Source organism: Paramisgurnus dabryanus, chromosome 1 (assembly GCF_030506205.2).
Source record: "Paramisgurnus dabryanus chromosome 1, PD_genome_1.1, whole genome shotgun sequence".
Taxonomy (NCBI): domain Eukaryota; kingdom Metazoa; phylum Chordata; class Actinopteri; order Cypriniformes; family Cobitidae; genus Paramisgurnus; species Paramisgurnus dabryanus.
Window position 1 is genome coordinate 28,412,910 of NC_133337.1, and position 24,293 is coordinate 28,437,202.

The following is a 24,293-nucleotide window of genomic DNA, read 5'->3' on the forward strand; positions in this document are numbered from 1 at the left end:
AGTGTTATATAGTGTAATTTCATTGTATCGATAGCTGCTATTTATCAAATGGAAGCCTATCTTGTGTTTCAAAGCCCATCATTTTTACTCAGAATGTGTTGTTGATATGTCCTGGAACTAACTGTTATTCTAAAAATCATTAATCATACATTCCTTTAGCTAGGTGCTTATCTACTACTAAAACACGTTGAGATAGGCATTGCTCGATGGCCAAATGGGTCGTTTTACACAAGTCTCTGTATAAACAAACAAGAGAACCATTGCCTGTATAACTTATTAAACACAGATCTATCGGAATAGTACAGCGTGTTGTTTTACACCCATGGCAATTTTCCCAAAAATATCTGTTGATATAGAAGTAATATACAAACAAAATATATAAATAAATATATAGTTCACTGTGCCTTCACGCAGTACTTCAGGTGTTAATGAAATTGACTTAGACTTATTATAAATTCCTGAAGTATTTTCACTTAATTCATTGAGAGTGAGGCAGTTAAGCGTATAATTTGTTTTCATTACTGAGGTTGTTAAAATGTTCAACACTTGCATACAAATGCCGACATAAATCTCTGTTGGGACAGGTTTAAAGAGATTTTTACTGTGTTCCTGAAACACTGGCTTCATTATTTGTAATCCTGTTAGCATTGTTCCCATTTGTAGAGGCATAAAACCTCTCGTCCACAACAATCCGTCTTTCGAACTTCCTCAGGGTTTGTTTTATATATGAAGTGAATCAATGAAGGACAAACCCCTTGCTGCACAATACCACATTTCTGCCAGTGGCTTAGTTTAAAGAAGCAGTGAATAATATATATTCATCGACCTTCGTGGTCAACTGCTTTTACCAGAGGAATAACCAGGAACAAAGAGGCTTTAAAAGAAGATGCACGAGTGAATTATGCACATGAATCAGACGCTGAAATCTGGTGGTCACAGTTTATTGTAACAGCTGGGTATGTTAAGCCGGGTACACACAGACCTTTAGATCATTGTCAGATTGTCACTGATGGCAAACACATACTTCACTGTATGAAAATTGAACAGCGTGTACTCACCTTTAGACAGGATAGGAACCTATGCTGGGTTGTTTTAACCCATTGTTGGGTCAAAACCTTTTCTGGGTTATTATTGATATTTTTACCTGACGCTGGTTTGAAAAAAACCCTGCATTTTGTATTTTTATCAGTGCCTCAAAAACAAAAATGACGGATGTTTTTGGAAAGTTATCATGTATTAACTGTTTACTGTTATTCACAACAACCAATTTTCCAGGCACTGTTTACCTTTTAGTTAAATATGGTGTGGTTAGCTGAGACAGACGCTACAAAACTTAAATATTTTGAAGAGACTCAAGTGGTGAGGGACACAACTGTCTGCTGGTAAGCGTCTTCAGTTACAGGACCACACAAAATCCAAACACGCAGTGCATGTCTAAAAGATTTTTATTTATGGGTTTGTTTGTCTTTCTCTCTTTATTACATCTTTATTTTGAGTGTAGTAAACTTTAAATCAGTATGCTATTAGTAAATACTACACTGCAGAGTGGCTCAATATAAATGCAGTAATCTGATTTGCTTTGGCCTACTACGTGAACCCAGATAAGTGTTAATAATTTACAAACATTGTGCTTAATGTATGAAGCTATGCAAAAAGGAAATGCACAACATATACTAACATGTGCACAGAATGTTTACAGCAGAACAAATATATCAAAAGCATATTTGTAATTCGTGGCGTCTGGAGATTGGTCGCGGTGCTCAGCTGTGACCTCTATGCGGGGGTTATAGCGTGATGGCGCACAGAGTGCTCTCGACTTTCCCAGCATTGTGTTTCCTGGCTGCTAAAAACAAGTGCAGACGTTTTTATGTTTGGAGCCCTACAGGGAGGGGGAGAGAGAGAGAGAGAGAGAGAGAGAGAGAGAGAGAGAGAGAGGGTCACAGGAAACCTGTCCACTTGTACTACAGGCCCGCTGTGTTGAACAGCACCGAAACAGACTGCATTACCTCACCCCTGATAAGAGTACTGATGTAAAAAATCTATTATTGTTTTTTCTTTATTTCTTATGCAAATTTGTAAGCATTTTTGTTGTATTTGTTTTTTTAATATACTGCTTTCTTCTGGTGTTATTTGTTTCTTTTGTTCTATTAAGGGGTTAATTAACTTTAAAAATAACACGCCAGAATTTATTTATTTGCGTGAGTAGATTTACATACAAAGTCAATGCGAAGACACGAATAGATGCGAATTTGCGTTGGGCGATCCAAATGATGCAAATTGGATGGAGCAATTGCCGTGAACGTTCGCTGTTCACCTCAAACAAAAGAGGGCTGGGACGATAAATCGTGCAAATACGCATTTCCTCAATTAATTAATTTTAATTAATTATAGTGAAATGCCATCACATCCAAAAGCCAGAGGGCGCTCTCATGCAGGAACTCCATTTGTGCCGCAGAAGAAGCACCATTACAAACGCTATTCCAGGAAATGTCTATAAGCATATATATGTCACTGTTCTTCAAATTGTTTCAGGTTTTTTATGATAATAAAGAATATTTTGAATGATTGTGTTTGACGAGTGTTGCTTTTTTAAATGCATGTTATAAATGACTCAAACTCTTAGTGATTTTAGATTAATAAGGGATTCCTACTGATGAAAGAGCCATAGTACACGCAAAAGGTGTGCATGAAACACAGAATCGAAGCCTTGTGAAGATTCAGAATCAATTTCAGATGGATATTTTTAATGGGAAACGCAATGCATCGTCACAGCCCTAAAACAAAAGTTGAAGTAGTCGCTGTGACGCTAACACACCTGGAAAAAAGAGTCTCGCACTGCATGCGTTTTTTGACTGCATCGTTCCTTATTTGAGCGTGCTTGTCACGTGCCTACATTTAATATAACATACATGCATATGTAAACGATGCAAAATGTGAACCGCCCTAATATTGTGTACACACCAGAAGCAAATTTTATTATTTGCGCCAGTAGATTGCATACAAAATCAATGCAAAGACACCAACAGACATGATTTTGCATGGGGCGATGCAATGCGGTTACAACGCTCATGTGGTGAAAGACACTCTTTTATCCAGGTGTGTCGGCGCCACAGCGAATATTTAAACTCTTGTTTGAGGTGAACAGCGCGCATTTGCGGCAATCGCTCAGCCTAGTTTGCGTCATTCGCATTGCCATGCATGAATTTGCATTCATCCCTGGCATTAGGGATGTCGATTTATGCAATTTCCCATATCCATCGAATAATCATTAACTGTAATAGTGCCTTTACTGCCGTGGCATATAGCTCATGACATAAAATTGTGCGTAAAAACGCCAGCTGCCTCATGCGAATTAAAAGATTTTATTTTGTCTAAAAAACATGCTAGTGGGATTTTAAAATGAGTCATTTTAGTTTGTGTTTTTATATATCAGACCCTATCAGATTCACTGCAGATACCATTTCATTGCATTGGCAACCCGCCTCGTCTCGCATGACGTTAAAAAGCCCAGGTGTGTGTTTGGCATCAAGCATTGTTGTGTTCATAGCTAGATTAACTTCTGCGCGCTCGCTTCATTTTTTGTCTCCGGCTGTATGTGTTTTGCGCATGATTTTGCCTATTCGACAATTGTTACGTTTTATCAATTTAATTCTTATCAACAATTAATCGAAGATTAATTATTATCGACAATTAATCGAAGATCGATTAGTTGTTAACATCCCTAACTCAAGCCTTTGCAAATAGTTCAATTCGCTTCTGGTGTGTACACAGCATCTTTATTATTTATTGAGCATACTCATTTTAATCTCTGAAGTAGATTTCAGTTTGAAAGACCTTTCAGTTTGTTGCCCTGTGGCCATTCTGCCTTCGGGAAATTATTGCAGTATTCAAATCGGCTCCCTTTCCGAGGATCACAAATAAAATTAATAATTCACACTGCTTACATTATTCTATTGTCCTGATTGTGACGTAGCTCATTTATCACCTTCTGTAGTCTAACTTAACCCTTTCTTGTCTTCTTCTCTTGTCTCCTTCAGCCGAGCTATCAAAACCAACCAAGACCTGCTACCAGAAACTCCTTGGACGAATATCCTATATGATGATTTTTGGGGCACTCTGCTTACCCACAGCGGCAGCCACAAGTCCTTCAGGCCTCTCTGCACCCTCTCTTTCCGCCTCAACTACATCCTGGGCGGCCTGGACCCTTGGGGCTACCACATGGTCAACGTGGTCCTGCACTGTTGCGTCACTGCACTTTTCACTGCGTTCTGTCGCCCCCTGCTGGGGGGAGGACCATGGAGCCTGTTGGCAGGACTGCTCTTTGCATCGCATCCCATACACACCGAAGCGGTAGCTGGGGTGGTGGGGCGAGCAGATGTGGGTGCAGCGTTTTGCTTTTTGGTGTCTCTGTTGTGTTATGCCCGGTACTGCCATCTTAGACCCTTCGTAGCGCACTCAAGCGGGGCCGCTTGGAGGGCCGGGCTATGGATGGCCGGGAGTTTGGGGGCTGCCGCGGGTGCTTTGCTGTGGAAGGAGCAGGGACTGACTGTTTTGGCCGTGTCGGCTGTTTATGACCTCTGTGTTGTACATCGATCACGGCTTCAGCATGTGATACTGATGGTGCTCAAGGTAAGACCTGTGTTTGCTGTTTAGACCATTAATTTCACAGAATCAAATGTATTATTGTTGAAGCAGAAAAAAACATATTTAACAACCCATAGGACACTATTGGTTGATTGGCATTTCACTGAAATACGATCTATAGGAGCATTTGCTAAATTAGCACCCCCACAGACAGCAGGCAATGCCGCAGAAACTTAACCAATGTGGTGTTTGTGTTTTTGGAAAATTTTAAAAGCTAAACAGCTAAACAGCCATGATGTGTTAAAGGTAGGGTAACACATTTTGAAAAATGCTAACGGTAGCCGCCTAGCAATGAAATCCCGATCCCACCCTCAAGTCAAATCGCTCTCAAAAGTCACGCCTCTTTCCAAACACATGAACACGCACAGATCAGACGGTCCCGTCTCATGTCTCATTCACCAGTGAGAGAACTTTGCAGTACAAAGTGAATAACACTTCCAAAATAACCAACATAAACAACTGGTTTACATCAGAATTAGTTTAAGCACACGTTCGGTTTTGTAGACGTAGTAACTATATCGTTATGCTAATCCGGAAAACGAACACAAATTTCATAAGCAACACAACGTTTCATCAAAGTAGAATATCTGAATCCATCTCAATACAAACATATCGCGTACCTACCTTACCAAAATAAACAGTGCAACGACCCTTTCAGACCCTTTGCCTCCTGTAGCTGTTTGCATCTCGTGGTAAAGCAGTAAAGTTACCGATGTTAATTTGGGTTTTTGCTCTTGCTGATCCAGGCAGTTTTTGCTGTTGTTGTTATAAAAGATGCATTTAGTTTTGTTGCTCCTGTGTAGGTTGTCAATTCAGCAGAAAAGTTTGCCGTTGTCGCTGTTTACAGACAGAGCGCACGTGAACGCGCCGATGACGTATGGTATCTGCGTGGACTTGCTGCGCGGTGGGAATTCAAATTACGCTTACGTATGAGGGACATAAAAGGAAACGTCCGTTCGGACCGAAATCTATGATTTGTTGAACATTTTTTGGTCCTACGCCTTTCACAGATGACATAAATTTTTACAAATACATTTAAACAACTTAACACAGTGATTGCTATCAGGATGTGAGGAGACTTTTAACCAGCATAACTAAAAATGTTTCAGGATCAAATCTGTTACCCTACCTTTAATATTCACACTTAAACTTTAAATGTCCTTTTTATCAACATGATGATAAATGGGAATTTTTGTGACTCCCCTCCACCCCATTTCAAACAAAGACTTAAGGGCAATCTTGCCAGTCTATACACCACAGACAGATGCCAACCCGCGCCAGTCGCCGCCACATCTGGACTCTTTATCATAGCCTCTGTGCCTCTGTGTCCGGCTTTTCTTGCCGTTATTCTGAAGGGTGCTGCAGGGAGGCTTATCGCTCCCAAGATTACAAACTCTCCAGACATCCACAAGCGCATGGGAACGCGAACAGAGAGAACCAGAACGATGAAAAAGAAGGAAAAAGGAAACCGCGACCTCACTTCCTGTCTTTCTCTTTATCAAAGCTCTTCACTATTTGACCAAGCGACTGATTGGTTTTCACTTTTTTTCATAGAAACCTAAATGCAGTAGGAACCATCAACAATAAGAAATCCCACGGGATCATCTGAAATGGTGTTTGAACAAAGAGCCTTTGCATATTTAATGCCACGCGTCTCAGCCTTTAATGAATGCATATCACAGTAATGAAAAAGATTGAGCGGCCTCATTGATATTCTAGAGGTTTGCAAACACTGTGAAATATAATATTGCTTTGATTTGACCAGAATTGAGAGCGAGTGTAAAACAGTATATTTTAGATGGTTTTGTTCGAGAACACAATGCAGATACAAGAGCAATTTTTCATCCCATTGGCTTCTTAATCGGGCAGAGATGAGATAAAGCTCAGAGTGATTGTCTGGTATGCGTCCTGGTCTTTTTCCAGCGTTTCCCTTCACCACCGGCCAACCTGATTTACTCTCAAATGATATTCACAATATAAATTTAATGAGACAACTTTTGCCAGTTGAAGTGAGAGTTTTGTTTCTTCAGTTAGATACAGTAAATCTTTCAGTGCTTCCTTTTCTCTTTAGAGATGTGATTGGCTGATGACACACACAATATTTCGGCTCATTTGTCTTAATGTGGTGTGGGTGAGAAGAATCGCTCAGTCAACAGCTTGATTAATGTGGAGCCATTATGTTTTGACAGGAAATTCAGCTGTGAAATGATACCGAGGATGTCACATTTCCTAAAGCTTAAAAAAGTAGATGTGAAGTGTGTGGGGTGTAAGAAAATATTGTTAAATGCGAGTACTGAGGTATTTTGTTTTGCAATACTCTATCGATTAAAAATAAATAAATAAATAGTGTGTAATGCCTTTGCTGTATTTGAACAGTTTTTTTAAGTGACCTAGATGTGGAAATGTTGTGTTTTACCTGTATGTATTTATATTGAATCATTAAGCTAATGTGTTTACTCAAAGTGTCTTAAAATCGAAGGCTTAGACGGTTTATCTAGCAGGAGCTTATAATATTTATGAAACCACAAGTGCTCATAAGCCATTTCCTGAAGGTTGTGATGGTCTCATTTTAAAAAAAGATGGCTTCGTATTTTGAATGAAGTGTTTATTATTTGTATAATGTATATACTGTATATGTGAAGAGTTCAAATGCAAAACCCTGTGTGCGTCTGACATGTTTTCCTGTTATTATCAGGCTCTTATGTTTAGGTTCAGTAATTGCACATTGATGGCAATCCTAGGTTATTAGTCAGTTATTGAAATGGCTTATTTTCACAAATGTCACTTAAGTCAGTGCATTGTAATTTAACAATTTTGACAGTCTTTTACAGCAAAACCCTCTAGATTGTAAAAAAGTCTCCAGTCTCTCTTTACTGTCCTTTCTGAACAATTCGGTCAATATCCTAATATATATGGTAGACCTCATTTAACCAGGTAAAAAAACACTAGCACCAGGGTTTCACGCAGCACTTTGCAGTTCGGGTGGCCCGCCTAAGCTGGGAAACCCTTAACTCCTTTAAGATAATGTAATTAATAGTGGGATATAATCAGTTTTTACAATCTTCACGCTATCATCGTTCACTAAACGTTATACAAATCTGCTTCAGTTTGTGTTTATTAACCATTTAGTTTCACTTCATCATGCAGCTATTCCCGTTAGAGGTAAAAACATTTAATTCATTAATAATCTAGTATGTGTTCATTTTCTGTCATAGTTTCTTCAAAATTAAGTTTTATTTGAGTGTTTTAAATAAAAATATTTTCATTTTCATTATGACGTGTACTAGGTCATAATGAAACTAGGTCACAGTACCACCTTAACTAACACATTTTCTGTGGGAAACCCTGCTTGCACATATGCGTGCAGCGTGACATCGTTCATTCAATTCTGCTTTCATGCACTTAGAGGACTTTGCTGAAAAATCGTTGTGCCATTTATCTTACAGCTTACAGCTGTTATGTAATAACACCAAAATATGACACAAATGGTTGTAAATTGCTACAGATGACCACAGATTTTGTGTACTTGTGAAAAAGCAGCTTGTTTTAAAATGCTTCTCAACTAAAAGTCCAGGTTTTAAGATCTTTAATAGGTTGATCTTTTGGGAGAATAAAAGCTTATTAACTGCAAATGTAATCTGTGAGGACTGTAAACCACAGGAAAGAAGTTATGCATTATAAGCAACTGGCCATATATTCTTATGATGATAGTTGACTAAAAATATTAATCTAGGGTGACTTGGTTAATCATTTAATATATTAAGTGCAATTCCTTCCTGCACAATTTATTGCTGGACTATAAATTGACATCAAATTTGTATGCACTGACAGTCACACAGCTATCTTAATTAGATGTCATTATTAGATTGACAAAGAAGAAATGAAGCATGAAAGGTAATTATTGTGTTGAGCCTTAGCTGCTTACTAAACCTAAAGTGTATTTAATATTAGACACACACATTCCCTTGACCTTGGCTAATCCTGAATGACCTAATCCAAAATTAAGGATGAATGCATCTAGAATAAATACTAAAGGGGAATTTGGTTAACCATTCAATAACAATAATGTTACTTTAATTCCTGTAAGTGTATTGCAAGACTATACTACCCTGACTAATCTATTTTGTCTGGTTTTCATTATTTTTAGAAGAGGAACATTAGCTTGCAGGTCAGTCTGGTTTGGCTGGTCGGTTGGGGGATGGTTCTTCTAACAGCTCGATTTTATTGGATGGGCAGCAAACCACCAAACTTCTCCAATTCGGATAACCCGGCTGCTAACTGTCCTCATTTACTCACCAGAGCGCTCACCTTTCTGTACCTACCTGCCATCAACGCCTGGCTCCTCCTTTGCCCCGACAGACTCAGCTTTGATTGGTCTATGGATGCCGTTCCTCTGCTCAGAACCGTTGCCGATTGGAGGAACTTTCAGTCTTGTTCGTTTTACGCAGGATTTGCTCTCCTGGCGTGGTTTGGCCTGAGAAACCCACCGCTACAGTCTGCTACAGTCAATGGAAAATCACACATAAGCAACGGAAAATCGCTCACTAATGGACACACTTATAATCGCCATTATAACACCCTGCTCCAAGACACGGAGACCAAACATGTAGACTCTCCCAGGAGAAATGGTTATCATAAACCTCATTCCCTCAACAACAACACCCCTCAAAAATCTCTCCCAGCTACGGAGAACGTGGTTATCTTTGCACTCGGGATGCTGGCATTACCCTTCGTTCCTGCCACCAACCTGTTCTTCTACGTAGGTTTTGTGGTGGCCGAGCGGGTGCTCTACATCCCCAGCATGGGCTTCTGTCTGCTCGTGACCGCGGGGTTGAGGAGCGCATTCACGCGCTGTAGGTCGAAGACCTCCAAAGCTGTTTTGTTGAGCTGTGCTGCCGGTCTGATCCTTCTTTACAGCCTGAAAACTGTGAGGAGGAACCAAGACTGGCAGACTGAGGAGATGCTCTACAGATCTGGCATTTCTGTAAACCCTGCTAAAGGTTGGAGTGCTTTCAGTATTCAATATAAAATCATACTGATGTCATAACTAAACAATAAACTATAATGCTTCTCTGTTTCCTAAGCTTGGGGTAACCTGGGTAACGTCCTGAAGAACCAGGGAAAGATGACTGAGGCGGAGAAGGCGTATAGAAATGCACTTTATTACCGGGGCAACATGGCCGACATGCTGTACAATCTGTTAGTACACGCAAACACATACATTCATGTGCATTTTGTTGGTATTTATAAGCCATTCTTTTATAACGAAAGAGGGATAAGCAAGCAAGATATTTCAGGAGAGGCTTGTTTTATCAGTGCTTCATGACTTTCTCCTACTTTTATCTGTTTCGTAGGACAGTTGGTATCTCAAGGTCACAGTTTACTGTGGGAACAGACAAAACTCCCACAAACAATTTTGCAGGAAAACACAACAGTACAGCTGCAATAATATTGTAGGAGTAGTCTAGTTAATTTTTACTTAAAGATCACATAACACAGTTTCTGCCAATCTCATATTAATCTTAGTTACCTATAGAGTAATATTTCATCCTTCATATGTGCAAATGTCTTTAGTGTTGTCAGTTTTTTTTCCAAAAAAGGCTGAACTCTTGGAAGCGTACGATGGGAGGAGCAATATGATTGTGTTGTTTACATTATATGCACTTATGCGCTGATTGCAAACAAAACACTTGAGATTAGATTTTGTTTTACTTACCGCCTGTGGTTCCGACTGATGAACGGGGTATTTTAACGTTGGGATCGCTCTATCACTCAGTTGTAAACATTTGGCAAATCCGGCGTCGAACTGGGCCTTGTTTATAAAGCACTCGTCTCCAAAATGCAGGTAACAAAAATAAACCCATGTGCAATAATCTTGCTGTCTGGGAAAAAACAAACTGCATCCACTGTTGTCTTAATACAGGGTTGGAAAGCTGAATTAGGTTTTCTTCTCCTTACTTCCAAAAACACAGATATTTCATTGTGCAATTGTTGATTCTTTATATATAACAAAGTCGCATGCAGTGATGCCTGTGACTTCTACCAAAGGCTGTCAAAATATGAATTGTGATTAATCGCAAACAAAGTAAAAGTTAGTTTTTGCACAATATATGTCTGTGCACTGCGTGTCATTATTTTGTGTATATATAAATACACACATATATGTATAAATTTAAGAAAATGTGTGTGTGTGTGTGTGTATATATATATATACATATATACGATTTCAGCAGTAACAACATAAACAAGTGGCTTTCGTGGAAAATGTAACTTCCGGTAAACTCGCTAAGAATCAATAACAACAAAGTCCTTTTAAAGTAGTTTATTTATATAACAAGCCAAATAAACAATTACCTAGGAAAGCAAAACATTTTTTATTTTTGACAAGGTATTTGTTTAAGAGTTCAGTTTAGCAACTAGTCAGACCATTAAGCAAACAGAAACCGTAAGTAAAGTTCCGACCAGATGCATAATCGTGTCACCGCACGTGCGTCCGATGAAACCATCTATAATATAAAATATTTCAAAATCTAAATAAATATATACATGTATACGATTAATCGTTTGACAACCCTACTTCTACTCAAAGGAAAAATGCTAATGATGAGCGTTCTCACTGTCACTCTGATTGACGTGTGGGCGTGCTTTTCCGGGGTAGTGCCAATAAAAGGAATAAGGGGTCCATGATATGTAACAGTTAGAAATGTTCGAAAAAAACTTTTCAAAACTGGTAGGAAAGAGAAATACTCTGTCCACATGCTCAACTTCTTTTTTCACACCTTGTTTAGCATGATGAATACAACTCTTTAACTATGTTAATAAGTTAGAATGCATGAAATACCGTTACCCCCCACCACCACTTTAAATACATTATATTCATATGAAGCAGGTACTGGTGAAACAGAAAACTGCTATGCTTGGAGGAAGTCGTACTTAGCATTCAATAAGCATGAGAGACGGAGGAAGGTTGAAGAAGAGTTGAAGTGTTTGCTGTCTCTCTCTCAGGGCTCTCATGTGTTACAGTGATTTGATTTTTTATGAGGGGCTGATTTGTGAGTTTGGAGATAAGCATGCAGACACCTCTAAAACCCTTTAAACCCTGAAGCCTGAAGAGATGCAGAGACCTCGGTGCTTAATCATCGTGTTTCATTCCTCTCTAGAATAGTAAAAAGGATGGTTAAATCACAACTAATTCTATTCTAGAGAGCATTTAAAGCAACACCAAAGAGTTTTTTTTACCTTAAAATAACGTTTCCAAAAAAGTTTCAGTGGTTCATCCACTCAAAACAGGGTGAATGGCACTTTCATATTCGCTTTGCAGCCCTCTATCGGCCAAAACCGCACTAAAGAAGTTTCCAACCGTCGGGTAGTGGTCCTGTAGTTCGAGTGAAAACTACAAAAACTTGCTTTACGGCAGACCTACAATCCAATCAGAGCCAGCTATGCTGCAGTATTTACGACAGTGGTAATGAACAATTACGCTTCTAATCTGTAGGGGGAGCAAAGAGCAATAAGTCTTTAGTGTTGCTTTAATTGGACAAAGATTTGTGCAGGGCATGATTAGTTATCTATATTTTTGGTCCTCATTCCCAGGATGGACACTGGACATTTTGAATCAGATGACTAATCTTAGCAAATAGATGACTAAGATTTAATAAATAGTGGCTTGTCTTTTGAATTTTTTAGATATATTATGTTAAAATTGGCTCGGAACCTAATATTGTTCAAATGTTATATTTTTCAAATATGTTTCATTCAATACCTAACACTGGAATTATATATGTTATATATGCCTGGCAAAGCATATTTCATTTTACTCAAACTTGTACGTAGGCGTTAGGCTCATGCAATACCTCTCCTGGCCTACAGTGGTTTGTAAGGAGCAGTTATGTAGGTTTGGGCAAATGTCTTTGTACTCTTTCATGGTACATATGTATAACTAAGGGTACTTCCTGATCTCTCAAAAGTTGTGCTTTTTTGTCGATGTAGCTTTAATGTGTTCTGGTCCATTTTGTTTATGCAGTTTTTCATTGACTACCTTGCCAGTCGATGGCCATCAGGGCATGATTGCCACCTTGTGGATAAACGAGTTACTGCAAGAAAATTAAATGCGCATGTGCAACCTGCGTGTAAAAAGTATATCCTGTTCCCTACATTACTCTGCTAAGATAGCGCACTTGAATGAGTGAATGAAAACAAGCGATTAAATTCAGACAAGCGCTGCAGTGCGGGCAACATCTTCCCCCGAGATTCGAGAATTCATACTGCGCAAGCGTCAGTGGACGAGTAGCGGCTAACATTGGTGCACTCAATAATGTCCACTACGATTTCGGACACCACTAATATTCTCAAATACTGCACTATTTACAATTTTTCGTATTTACCGTTACAGAATTCTGGCGGTGCGCGTTTAGGATGCACATACTATTTTTTTTGTAAATTTGCATACTATACTGTACGGTGACCCTCGGATACGCATAAAAAGTGAAGTATACAACACTTTGCACTCTTCATGAGTCTGATGTCTCCGTATGCTTTGTTTTATTTAGGGGTTTACTACTGCAGGAGAGAGAACAATTATCTGAAGCGTTTCATTACTATAAACTGGCCATCGGGAGCAGACCAACCCTAGCATGTGAGTTCAGCTTTTCCATTTATTTCCCCCTTTTTGTTATTTCAATCTGTTGACCCACTAAAAAAGTCAATTACTAGATAAATGGTCTAGTTGGGACTCCCATAAGTGTATGTGCATGCAACTCATTTTATTTTTCATCCATCACTTTCTTTTTCACAGCTGCGTACTTGAACATGGGCATCATCCAGGTGTCCCAGGGGAATATCGAAGAGGCCAAGCGCACCTTCCAGACCTGCGCCGATATCCCAGATGAGAACTTAAAGGATCCTCATGCGCACAAGAGCTCGGTCACCAGCTGCTTGTATAACCTGGGCAAACTACTTTACGAGCAAGACCAACACGAGGTGTTTTTTCATGAAATGCAATGACTTTCCTGTTAGAATGTCGTTAAGTTAATCACATACTGTGCTTGATCTACAGGAGGCCCTGTCTGTATATAAAAAGGCTGTGCTGAAGATGCCTCACCGTTTTGCACCCCAGAGTCTGTATAACATGATGGGTTAGTTTCATTCAATACATTTTGCAAGCATTGAAGTTAGATCACACTTTTCAGTTGGTTTACCATGCAGAATAGCAAGGCATATTTTTGATTTTGGGTCTTATAGGTGAGGCCTATATGAGGCTGAATAATCTAGAAGCAGCTGGGCATTGGTACAGAGAATCTCTGAAGGCCAAACCCGACCACATTCCAGCACACCTGACGTATGGAAAACTGCTGTCTGTTGTGGTGAGCTAAAAAAATTCAGTTTGGTAGAAATAACGTGAAGACTTGGTTATCAGAAGGATTTAGGTCACAGATTAACCTCTTCTTGAGACTCAGAATAAATAAATAATTGGCTTGTCTTTGAGAAGATCAGAAATTAAAACAGCTCCCTCACACATTTACACCAAAATCATGAGTCTCTGTTGACTCTGAGGACAGATTGTCTCATTTAAATTTTGATCTCTTTGCTTCTTCTTTGCTATTTCTCCATTTTAACAACATCTGTCCTGCTTGTGATATTTTTATGTAAATGGTCAGGATGTAATATCTCATATCTTCTCGATAATCTGATTTGGGTTTGTTTCCAAGCGTGTCTGGTCAAGAGTCCAGACCGTTTACTCAAACCTGTTTCCCTTAAAGCGTTCACCTAAAAACCTCACCGGCCCCCAGTCTGGTAATTTTTTAATACACACTGCTTAATATGTTGTTATTATCCCTCCAGGTCTGTGCTTAATGTAATTACTGTCCTTCCTTATTGAAAACAGGTTAATGGTGAACTTTTGACCAGCAGCTAAAAAACTGCAGTCTGTTTGCTTAAATTTTTTTATTTTTTTTGAGCTTCAATGTTATCTGCGGACCATCATTTTATTATATATCTGTTATTTATAAAGAAAGAGGAAAAATAAACTGTTTTTATCAATAAAGCCTGAAGTATAGAGATATTTTTACAAGGACTGTCAAAAGATTAATCGCGATTAATCGCATACAAAATAAAAGTTTGTTTTTGCATAATATATGTATGTGCACTTTAATTATTTTGTGAATATAAATAAATAAATAAATTATATATATATATATATATATATATATATATATATATATATATATATATATATATATATATATATATAAATTTTATTGAGATTTTGATACATTTTATATTATATATAGATTAAAAAATATATACATACATATTTATTTTCTTATTGTGTACACACAATAAACACACAAATATATTTTGCGAATACACATTTTTATTTTGTATGCGATTAATCACGATTAATCTTTTCACAGCCCTAATTTGTATGTATACGCAAGGGTTACCTTACAGTGGATGTGACACAAAATTCGTCATCAAAATAATTAACGCGTACTGTACGCGCAAAACCAGGTTTTTGTGACCATGAGTATTTAGTTTGTAGGCCAGGACAGGTATTGCAGTTTACGCATGCGTTGAACACCTGTGTACGTGTCAAAATATAGTATTCTTTGACGGTGTGTAAAAAACGAACTATAATTCAGCCTTTAATGTTGAGAAAACATTCAGGATAATTAATATATATTTTTTAACTGCTTCAATTTAGTGCTGGGCAAAGATTAATCGCGATTAATCGCATACAAAATAAAAGTGATTTTTTTGCATAAGATATGAGTGTGTGCTTATGTATTGTTATTTATATTATTATATATCATAAATACACACATTTATGTATGTATTTAAGAAACATTTACATGTGTATATATATTTATTTATATTTTTATATATTCTATATTATATATATAAACAAAATAATGGGTATATAAATACAAATGTTCTGAAATGTATGTATGTTTGCATCTGTGTTTAAATATACATAATTATTACACACAGCACAGACACATATATTATGCAAAAATGCACTTTTATTTTGTTTGCGATTAATCGCGAATAATCTTTGCCCAGCACTACTTAAATTACAAACTAAAATATGACACTACATAGCTTTACGTATTACAATATTTATTTATAATTTTTTTATATATAGACGGTTTCAGCAATAATAACATAAACAAGCGGCTGCCGCGGTCCGCACGTAACTTCCGGTAAACTCCGCTTATAATACATAACAAACTACTTTAAACGTAGTTTATTTATATAACAAGCAAAAAAACAACACATAGATTACCTAGGAAACCAAAACATTTGTTATTTTCGACGAGGCATTTGTTCAAGAGATCAGTTTAGCAACTAGTCAAAACGAAACCGGAAGTAAGGTTCGGATCCAGACGTGTATCACGTGCATCAGATGAAACCGTCTATATATTTTTAAAACCATGACATCAAGTTTTGTTGGCCTACCCTGTGTACATTTGATTTATGTCTTTGTTTGATTTGACTGAATGCTTTTTGGAAACCTTACCCGGGGAAACCATACAACCCAATAACTTTCCGAGGTATTTCCTCGCTCCCTTATCGTGAGTGTTCGTCACAGAACCGTTTAATGAAGCGGCCTCGCTGCTTATAACAGGAAAATTATATGCAAAGGTAACTCCAACATGGAAGCAATCAGCACTGAACCATGAGAGAAACAGAAAGACTTGAAGTACTCACCCATATGCTTGTGCACAATAAATCTACTTTCTCACACTTGACCTTGATAACATCTCACATGAATACAGAGCAGATTGTCATTGGTACTGCGGTGCAGGTGTTATTATTTTGTCTTTTCTCCAAAGGGTCAAAAGTCTGAAGCCGAGCGTTATTTCCTAAAGGCCATCGAGTTGGACCCTACTAAGGGAAACTGCTATATGCATTACGGTACCTGTAGCTCTCTTCTGTATCTTTAACGTCTACATAAAGAATTGATCTTGTCTGTTTTTGGATGCTGGTCTTGCACAACTGTTTGACCCGTGAGGTTTTGGGTTGTTTATTATCTCGTAAGCTCTTTCTCGCTCTCTCTCAGGTCAGTTTCTGTTGGAGCAGTCTCGTATGGGCGAGGCCGCGGTGATGGCGGAGAAAGCTGCGGTTCTGGACGGGTCTGAGTTTGATGTTGTGTTCAGCGCCGCTCATATGCTCAGGTGTGTGTGTGTTGGTTGTCAAAGATTTCAGATCTGAATAACCCCAAACTGTTTACCGCTGTGATAATAGCCATAGTGACTGGAAAAAAAGGTGGGAACAATTCTGGGCCATGAAGGTGCATGGGGCCCCGAAACGATTACAGAGGTATTAGGGTAAAAATAAGGGAGCATTAAATAGTTAAGGCATGGGGCCCAGGAAAAGGCCTACTGTAGCTACGGCCCGGTTTCCGCAATGCGGCATTTCATCTGATGTTGGACTGAAGAAAACTCATGCTGCTCGCAGGCTTTTATAGCAGCAGGGTGCTACAGATGAAACAATCTTCACTTCGCTGACTGATCTTACGGGTTTTTTGAGGGAAAAAAACACAAAAGAAACAACACATATCTGTAGTGTTTTTCTCTTTCTCACTTGTGATCACTAAATGTATTTTAAATCAATGCACTGACTTCTAAATCAGGCTTGTCCAGGAAGAGTCACCTTTTTAGTTTAATCTAGGGTGCATGTCTTGACACAACAATTTAGTGGTCATAAATATACATATTGTGATTGTCCAATGAGAGGCAAGTATTTTAGAAATTATGTCTGCCAAATGCGTAAATGATTGTATAAAATGTGAATGTCAGATATTACAGTAAGTTCTCAATTAATTGGAGGTTTTAATATTTATAATATTTATACACAGACAGGCGAATCAGAATGAAGCAGCTGAAAGGTATTATGGGAAAGCCGCAGACCTGAAGCCTGATGTAAGTATTTGTTCTCTGTTAAATTTTTTTAATGTAAAATTCAGTGTTTTTATAATGTGTGAAAAAAGTCAACATAAGAAACCACATCACAGAATCTGGGAATGAGATTTAGGGAGGACAGGGCCTAGTTATCTTGATCAAACAAAAGCTATTTGAAAAAGATACAGTTATTATTTTTGAGATCATAATGTTGTGAAATTACAATACATGCATTATAAATTATTTATAAGATAATAATCTACACTTTGCATTTACTGTTGTTTTGATTAAGAAATATTTTTTGTTTTTTTTTTGCAAATTGTAAAACAATGTTCTTCTTATATTAAAAACAATAATGTCATCATCTTATCATCTTTTGGTCAGTTTTGTACCCAATTTTATAACTATACTAATTAGGGCTGCAACAACTAATCGATAAAATCGATAATAATAGATTATGAAATTCGTTGTCAACGACAAATTGGTCTGTGATGCTGAATGCTCCGTCGGACAGCGAGGACACGCATCAATTTCATACAGTGCCAGCTGTTAGCTCATAATTAATATCAGGCGCTGTTTTTTTCATACAGCGCCATCTGCACGTTTATCAGGCGCTGCTTTTTTTACCGCGCTTCCAGCGAATCTGCATGGCCAGGCCTAACGAATAAAGTTAATACTCATCAAGGTCTAAAGTTGAAGATTAAAATACATTTTAATCTGTGGCTACATTTATTCACCAGCACATCCCTGTATATTCAATACATTTTGTTTATTATTATTTTGACATAAATTAAAATGTTTTACTATTTAAAAGTTGCACATACTTTTTATTAAAGGCTTAAATTAGTGCTGGGCAAAGATTAATCACATACAAAATAAAAGTGATTTTTGGCATAATATATGAGTGTGTGCTGTGTGTAATTATTATTTATAAATAAATACACACACACACACACACACACACACACACACACACACACACATTCATGTATGTATTTAAGAAACATTTACATGTGTATATATATTTATTTATATTTTTTATATTCTATATTAAATATAAATTTTAAAAATGTATATATAAATAAAACAATTCTGAAATGAATATATTAATGTGTGTGTGGTTAAATATACATAATAATTTGACACAATACACGCACATATATTATGCAAAAAAATCACTTTTATTTTGTATGTGATTAATAGCGAATAATCTTTGCCCAGTACTACGTAAAATATAAAAAAATTATATATTAGTAAAACTCTGTAGTAGTGTGTGGCTTTTGCACTTTTAAAAGTACAAATCTACTCGTGAATACCCTCATTTAGTGACTTATTTTAGCTTTAATAAGTGAAAATTATAATTGAGTACATTTTTAGGTTTTTCATTTAATCAAAAAATAATCGCCCGATTAATCGATTATGAAAATAGTCGTTAGTTGCAGCCCTAATATTAATTTGGCCAACTGACTCAATGGTCATATTCCTATATTATGTAAAGATTATTCTGTGAAAATATTATCTTGATATCTTTCATATTGACTGAGTATGATCAGCGTTCATGTGTACTTTCATAACATAACATAAAGCAATAAAATAGCATTGTGCCTTCAAAAAGTGTGTTTTTACCCATATCTGAAAACTTCTTAAGAGTAACTTTCTCCAACTCAGCTTTGTACAGTTATCCAGATATAAAGCCTGAACTTGACAAGAGAGGCTGTGCGCATCGTTGCCAAGTGCTCTGCTTTTGAGTTCAGATTTGGGCTACTTTTAAACTTTTGTTTCCGCCAGTTGATTTTTTTCTGCAGGTTAAATGTAGAAGGATTACTTTGATTAGTTATTGATATTTGAGCTCTGAATAGCCTTTGGGATGCTTTTGAGCTAGCTTTGAATGTCTATTGGGCTGGTTTTGATATGCGAATCTGGCAACCCTGGTTGTGCACTCGGATTATATAGATTGTGCATGTAAACGGACATTTTAATCAGATTGCAATGGGTACATATAATCTGTACTGTAATCACCTTCAATCGTATTAAATTCATTCAGACATAACCAATGATAAACCCTTGTGATGAAGTTGATTTGGGTAAACCGCCTACCAAATGTGCATATGTCGAATGTATGTAGAAACTATATGTCTCTCTCTTTTAGCATCCAGCTGCTCTGATGAATCTTGGTGCCATCCTCCACCTTAATGGGAAACTAAAGGAAGCAGAAAGCAACTATCTCCGTGCACTTCAGCTCAAACCCGATGACCTCATCACTCAATCCAACCTACAGAAACTCTGGAACGTCATGCAGAAACAGGACCTACGAACCACCGGATCATGATCTTCTGCTGGACACTTTCTTCATATTTGATCTGTGAGGATTGGATTTTATTTGATCTTGGTCCCTCAGATGTTGGTGATATACCAGGAGCTTGAACTGCTTCGATGTGGTTGATTAAAGTTGACGTCTCTGTGAAGCTCTTTAATGAACAGCAAAGACTGTAATAGGTTAATTTCCTAACCAGGAAATCAAGATAAGTAGTAATACTGGATTTCTTTCTTTCTCCTGAGAACACTGAACAAGATGATTTATTGATTCTCCTCAATGCAGGATGCAGGAGAATAAATTTGCTACCTTTAACTCGTTGCATTTGAAGTTGAGACCTTGAATATCTTTTTAATATTGAAATAGCTCAAATATGTTGTTTATTTGCATTCCTTCTTGTATTTAAATGTCTGCTCTTAATTTATTGTCAACAATAAATCAGTTTTAATTGCTGTTCAAAGAATTCATGGATAACTCCGCCCTCACTTTTCTTAAGGAGCAATGTTGTTGAATGTAATTTGAGTGTTTAATGTCAAACTTTTGTAATAAAACATTTTATACCACAATGAAAAGTTCTGCTCTATTATTTTAATGTTAATTGTAACTAGCCCACCTGTTTCAGTAATGTTATGCTGCCATCTTCTGTGTGAACAACGTATTGCACTATTAAATACACTCATAGATGAAATACTGTATGAGTATTCGTTTTAATACTGTAAAAACTAAGAAAACAATATGTAAAATATTTGTACAAATTAAGTTAAAATGTTAACATTTATACATATGAAGAATAATGCACATGTAAGCAGTTCACATAGACCAAATTAATGTGCCGTGGGTGTGCCAGAATAAGACAATGCCTCATACAAATTAAAGGATTAAAACTAGGACATTCAAAAGATTTATATCGATTAATCGCATACAAAATAAGTTTGTTTTTCAATAATATCTGTGTGTGCATGTATTTTTGTACATATATTAAATATGAATAAAAAATATACATAAATAAAAAAATTCTTAAATGTATACATGTATGTGTGTATTTAAATATACATCATAATTACACACAATTTACACACAAATATATTATGCAAACACAAACTTTTATTTTGTATGAGATTTATTGGGATTAATCTTTTTACAGTCCTATAAAATACTGTCAAGATTGTATATAGTTTACGCAACAATTGACTGCTGAACTCAGCAGAATACCGGCCCTCCAAGAGTTTGTGTACCTCTTCCTTGAAGGGTTAAATTACACATTTTCCACTGTAAAACTTTATCTGATGAACTGTACAGTTTAGTTGTAGAAAGTAATACATCTTTAGCCTAAAAGTTAAGACGGAGTCAGTTCAGTTTTTAGTAGTGTGGTATAATGATAGCTAACTAGCTGTATAGATGCTTTAGAAGACCATGAAAAATATATTTTTATTGTTTTCTTTTAAATATCAGATATGTTCGAATCAAACTATTTCTATATGTTGAGTATGAAGAAAGCCGTTAGTTATCAGTCCTTGTTATCAGCAGGTGTACAGCTTTGATGCTTTATATATATCTGGATTGTTTCCTTTCCCTCACAGCGATTTCCTGTAACTTGTGACATGTTGTCAGCATTTCAATGTCTCTAACCAACGAAGATGAGAAATCTTGTTCATCAGTGCTAAAATACTTAATAAGAAATATGGTAAATAAGGTGAAATACAAAAATCCTACACCGATTTGTGTCCCCTATCACTGGTGCACTCTCAGAAATAAAGATACGAAGCTATTAATCGAGCGATACCCTTTAAAAAATTATTTTGTACCTAAACGGTGCATATTAGTAACTCAAAGGCCTCAAAGTGACAACTTTTGTACCTTTATTTCTGACAGTTTGCTGAAAAGATCCAGGTCATTGGTTGTGGGGCTAGCAGAGAGTTTTTTTTTTCATACTTTCTTTATTGAGGTATTATACATTTTAACCGTAATAATAATAAAAAAGACAAAAAAGGAAAAATGTACAAAAGATACAAACTATAAATATAAAGAAAGATATTTATGTTTCTATATAAATATAATAAGAAAATAGATTTATACATTTCTAAAATAATTAAAAATGTTTATTTTTTGCAAGGCTTTTTGCAAGAAAAATCAATGTATTTTAGCATATAGGAAAGTTATATATTTCTGTGTGATGGTGTGCATTGTTATTTACCAACAATCTTTCACTATGAATCTCTGTTTAAAGCATATAATGGACAACCAGTGCTAAAAGTTTAATTTATAGAATTTATAGGGTTTTTTTTCAAATGCATGTAACATAAATATTTTGATGAATTTTTAAATCCACTTTATTTGCTCAATGCCACACAAATAAGAGGTATATTAATCACATTTGTTTCTAGAGAAGAAAAGAAAAGAAGGTTTACATGAAATTGAGAACTTTTAAATATTATGTTTTCAAAGCTTTTTTGTTTTTACTTCTTTCAAATAGGTATGTTATAATGTGAAATCATGAAATATTTGGTTTGCAAATATGTATATGGTAATTTCCTAATACAATAAATAATCATTAAATATATTGTTCATTACTTTTCAAAAAACACATTTTGGTAGATTTTTATGTGTGTGCAAGCAAATGTTTGACATCAGCAGTTATCAGTTAGTTATCAGAGTTTGTATCTCTGCAGGTGCCAGACTTTGACATTGCATGTTTTCAGATCTCACGACAGCTGGTTGAGTTTGTCATCTCTTTGACTTGTTTTGCTCTTTTCAGTTAAGCGTGAAGGCGGAGTCTCATTCATCAATGCTGACGTTCTCTTGATATATATGGAGAAAATAAAAATGCTTTTTCTGATTTGTCTCTAAAAATCTTTGATGATTTTCTCTCTTAACTCCTAAAATGGTAATAGCGAGTGTGATTGGCAGTTGTCAGATGCCCCAAACCCCCTCACCCCGTCCCCCTTCAGACTTGGAGATTAACATTAAACTAGTTTGTTTAACAGAGAGAACAGATGGAGATGAAGAGCAGTCTGAGACTTTTTATTATTTTTATAATCATCACACTTTCCAATGCAGGTAAGTGTTGGCCTTCAGTTGTGCTTCAAAGGTTGAGCAAAATCAAATATTTAAGTAATATTGATCAATATACAGTTCAATAACTTCAATTTTGCCTTTTGTCTGTAAAAACTAATGCAGCATGAAGTTAAAACAACTGGGTTTTGCAAGTCAATTCAAACTACTATTTTAAGTTTTGGCTCAAAAAGTTGCCATAACTTATAAAACCAGTTGAAATTGTTTAACTTAATTTTTAAGTTAAAGTGACATAAAAATATATGTTGATTTGACAAAAATGCTGCATTTTTTACAGTGCATGTAAGATAGAAATGCATGTCTATTTTAATATGTTATTTATCATATTCATTTACTACATCAGAGATCTTCAACCTAAACTTTTTAAGCCCAAGGACCTCTTATTGGATAAAGAGGAGCAGGATCCTACGATACATTTATGAAATTAAGACAATTTTTTCATACTTTGTTATGATGGTTATATTACAAGTATATTAAAAATTTATTTTTTGGCATAATACATAACATTTTGGTTTAACCTAATAGATTTTTTTATCAAATATAGAAATATTAAAAATATTTTGTATTCAAACCAAAGACCTCCTGTTGAAGCCCCATTGACATGCTTAAAATAAATAAAAAAGTATATACCATTTTATTTGTAATGGTTTTCATTTAAAATATCTTCATCAAGAAGATCTGCAATAATTTATATGTATAATCATTTTGTTTTTGTATTTCTTTATGTTTTTGTAAAGCTGCATTGAAGTGCTACACATATAAATGTTACTTGTAATATTTTGTTACATTTAAGCATGGCTTTTTATTTAATTTAATTTTTATTTTATTATATTATAATACAATATTTATATTATGATCATGCATTGTCTATACATGCCAATATTATTTTATTATATTATAATATAATATTTATATTATAATCATGCATTGTCTATACATGCCAATAGGAATTGAGGACATAATTTACATTGGTGTGCTGTACAGTATATGACATTTTTATAAAAGTCTCTGTCTCACTCTCATATACAGAAAGTGTGAGGTTGATCGGTGGCAGCCGTCCTTGTTCTGGTAGAGTCGAGGTTCTTCTTCAAGGTCAGTGGGGAACAGTCTGTGATGATGGTTGGGATATGAAAGATGCTGCAGTGGTGTGTAGAGAGGTGGGGTGTGGTAAACCGGCACGTGCAGTTGGCGTTGCTTTCTTTGGACAAGGATCAGGACCAGTTTGGATGGATGAAGTGCGCTGTATTGGATCAGAGCCCACACTGAAGGACTGTAAATCCACTAGACGGAAAAACAACAACTGTGGTCACGATGAAGATGCTGGAGTTATTTGTTCAGGTAAACCCTAAACCCTAAAAAAA

General features: G+C 36.3%; 2 protein-coding genes across 2 annotated transcripts in view; both read left to right on the top strand.

The window, feature by feature from the left end:
• The window catches only part of tmtc2a (transmembrane O-mannosyltransferase targeting cadherins 2a), a 35,661-nt gene extending 15,218 nt beyond the window's left edge, over nucleotides 1–20,443 (top strand). The window contains exons 2-12 of the mRNA XM_065289898.2: nucleotides 4,038–4,629; nucleotides 8,792–9,644; nucleotides 9,729–9,843; nucleotides 13,194–13,279; nucleotides 13,439–13,623; nucleotides 13,700–13,778; nucleotides 13,885–14,006; nucleotides 16,479–16,560; nucleotides 16,706–16,820; nucleotides 17,504–17,567; nucleotides 19,696–20,443. Coding sequence (XP_065145970.1) covers nucleotides 4,038–4,629; nucleotides 8,792–9,644; nucleotides 9,729–9,843; nucleotides 13,194–13,279; nucleotides 13,439–13,623; nucleotides 13,700–13,778; nucleotides 13,885–14,006; nucleotides 16,479–16,560; nucleotides 16,706–16,820; nucleotides 17,504–17,567; nucleotides 19,696–19,875 — 2,473 coding nt within the window. The 3' untranslated portion in view covers nucleotides 19,876–20,443. The remainder of the gene's footprint in view (nucleotides 1–4,037; nucleotides 4,630–8,791; nucleotides 9,645–9,728; nucleotides 9,844–13,193; nucleotides 13,280–13,438; nucleotides 13,624–13,699; nucleotides 13,779–13,884; nucleotides 14,007–16,478; nucleotides 16,561–16,705; nucleotides 16,821–17,503; nucleotides 17,568–19,695) is intronic.
• The window catches only part of LOC135778973 (scavenger receptor cysteine-rich type 1 protein M130-like), a 75,156-nt gene that overhangs the window by 47,813 nt on the left and 3,050 nt on the right, over nucleotides 1–24,293 (top strand). The window contains exon 10 of the mRNA XM_073813417.1: nucleotides 23,962–24,264. Coding sequence (XP_073669518.1) covers nucleotides 23,962–24,264 — 303 coding nt within the window. The remainder of the gene's footprint in view (nucleotides 1–23,961; nucleotides 24,265–24,293) is intronic.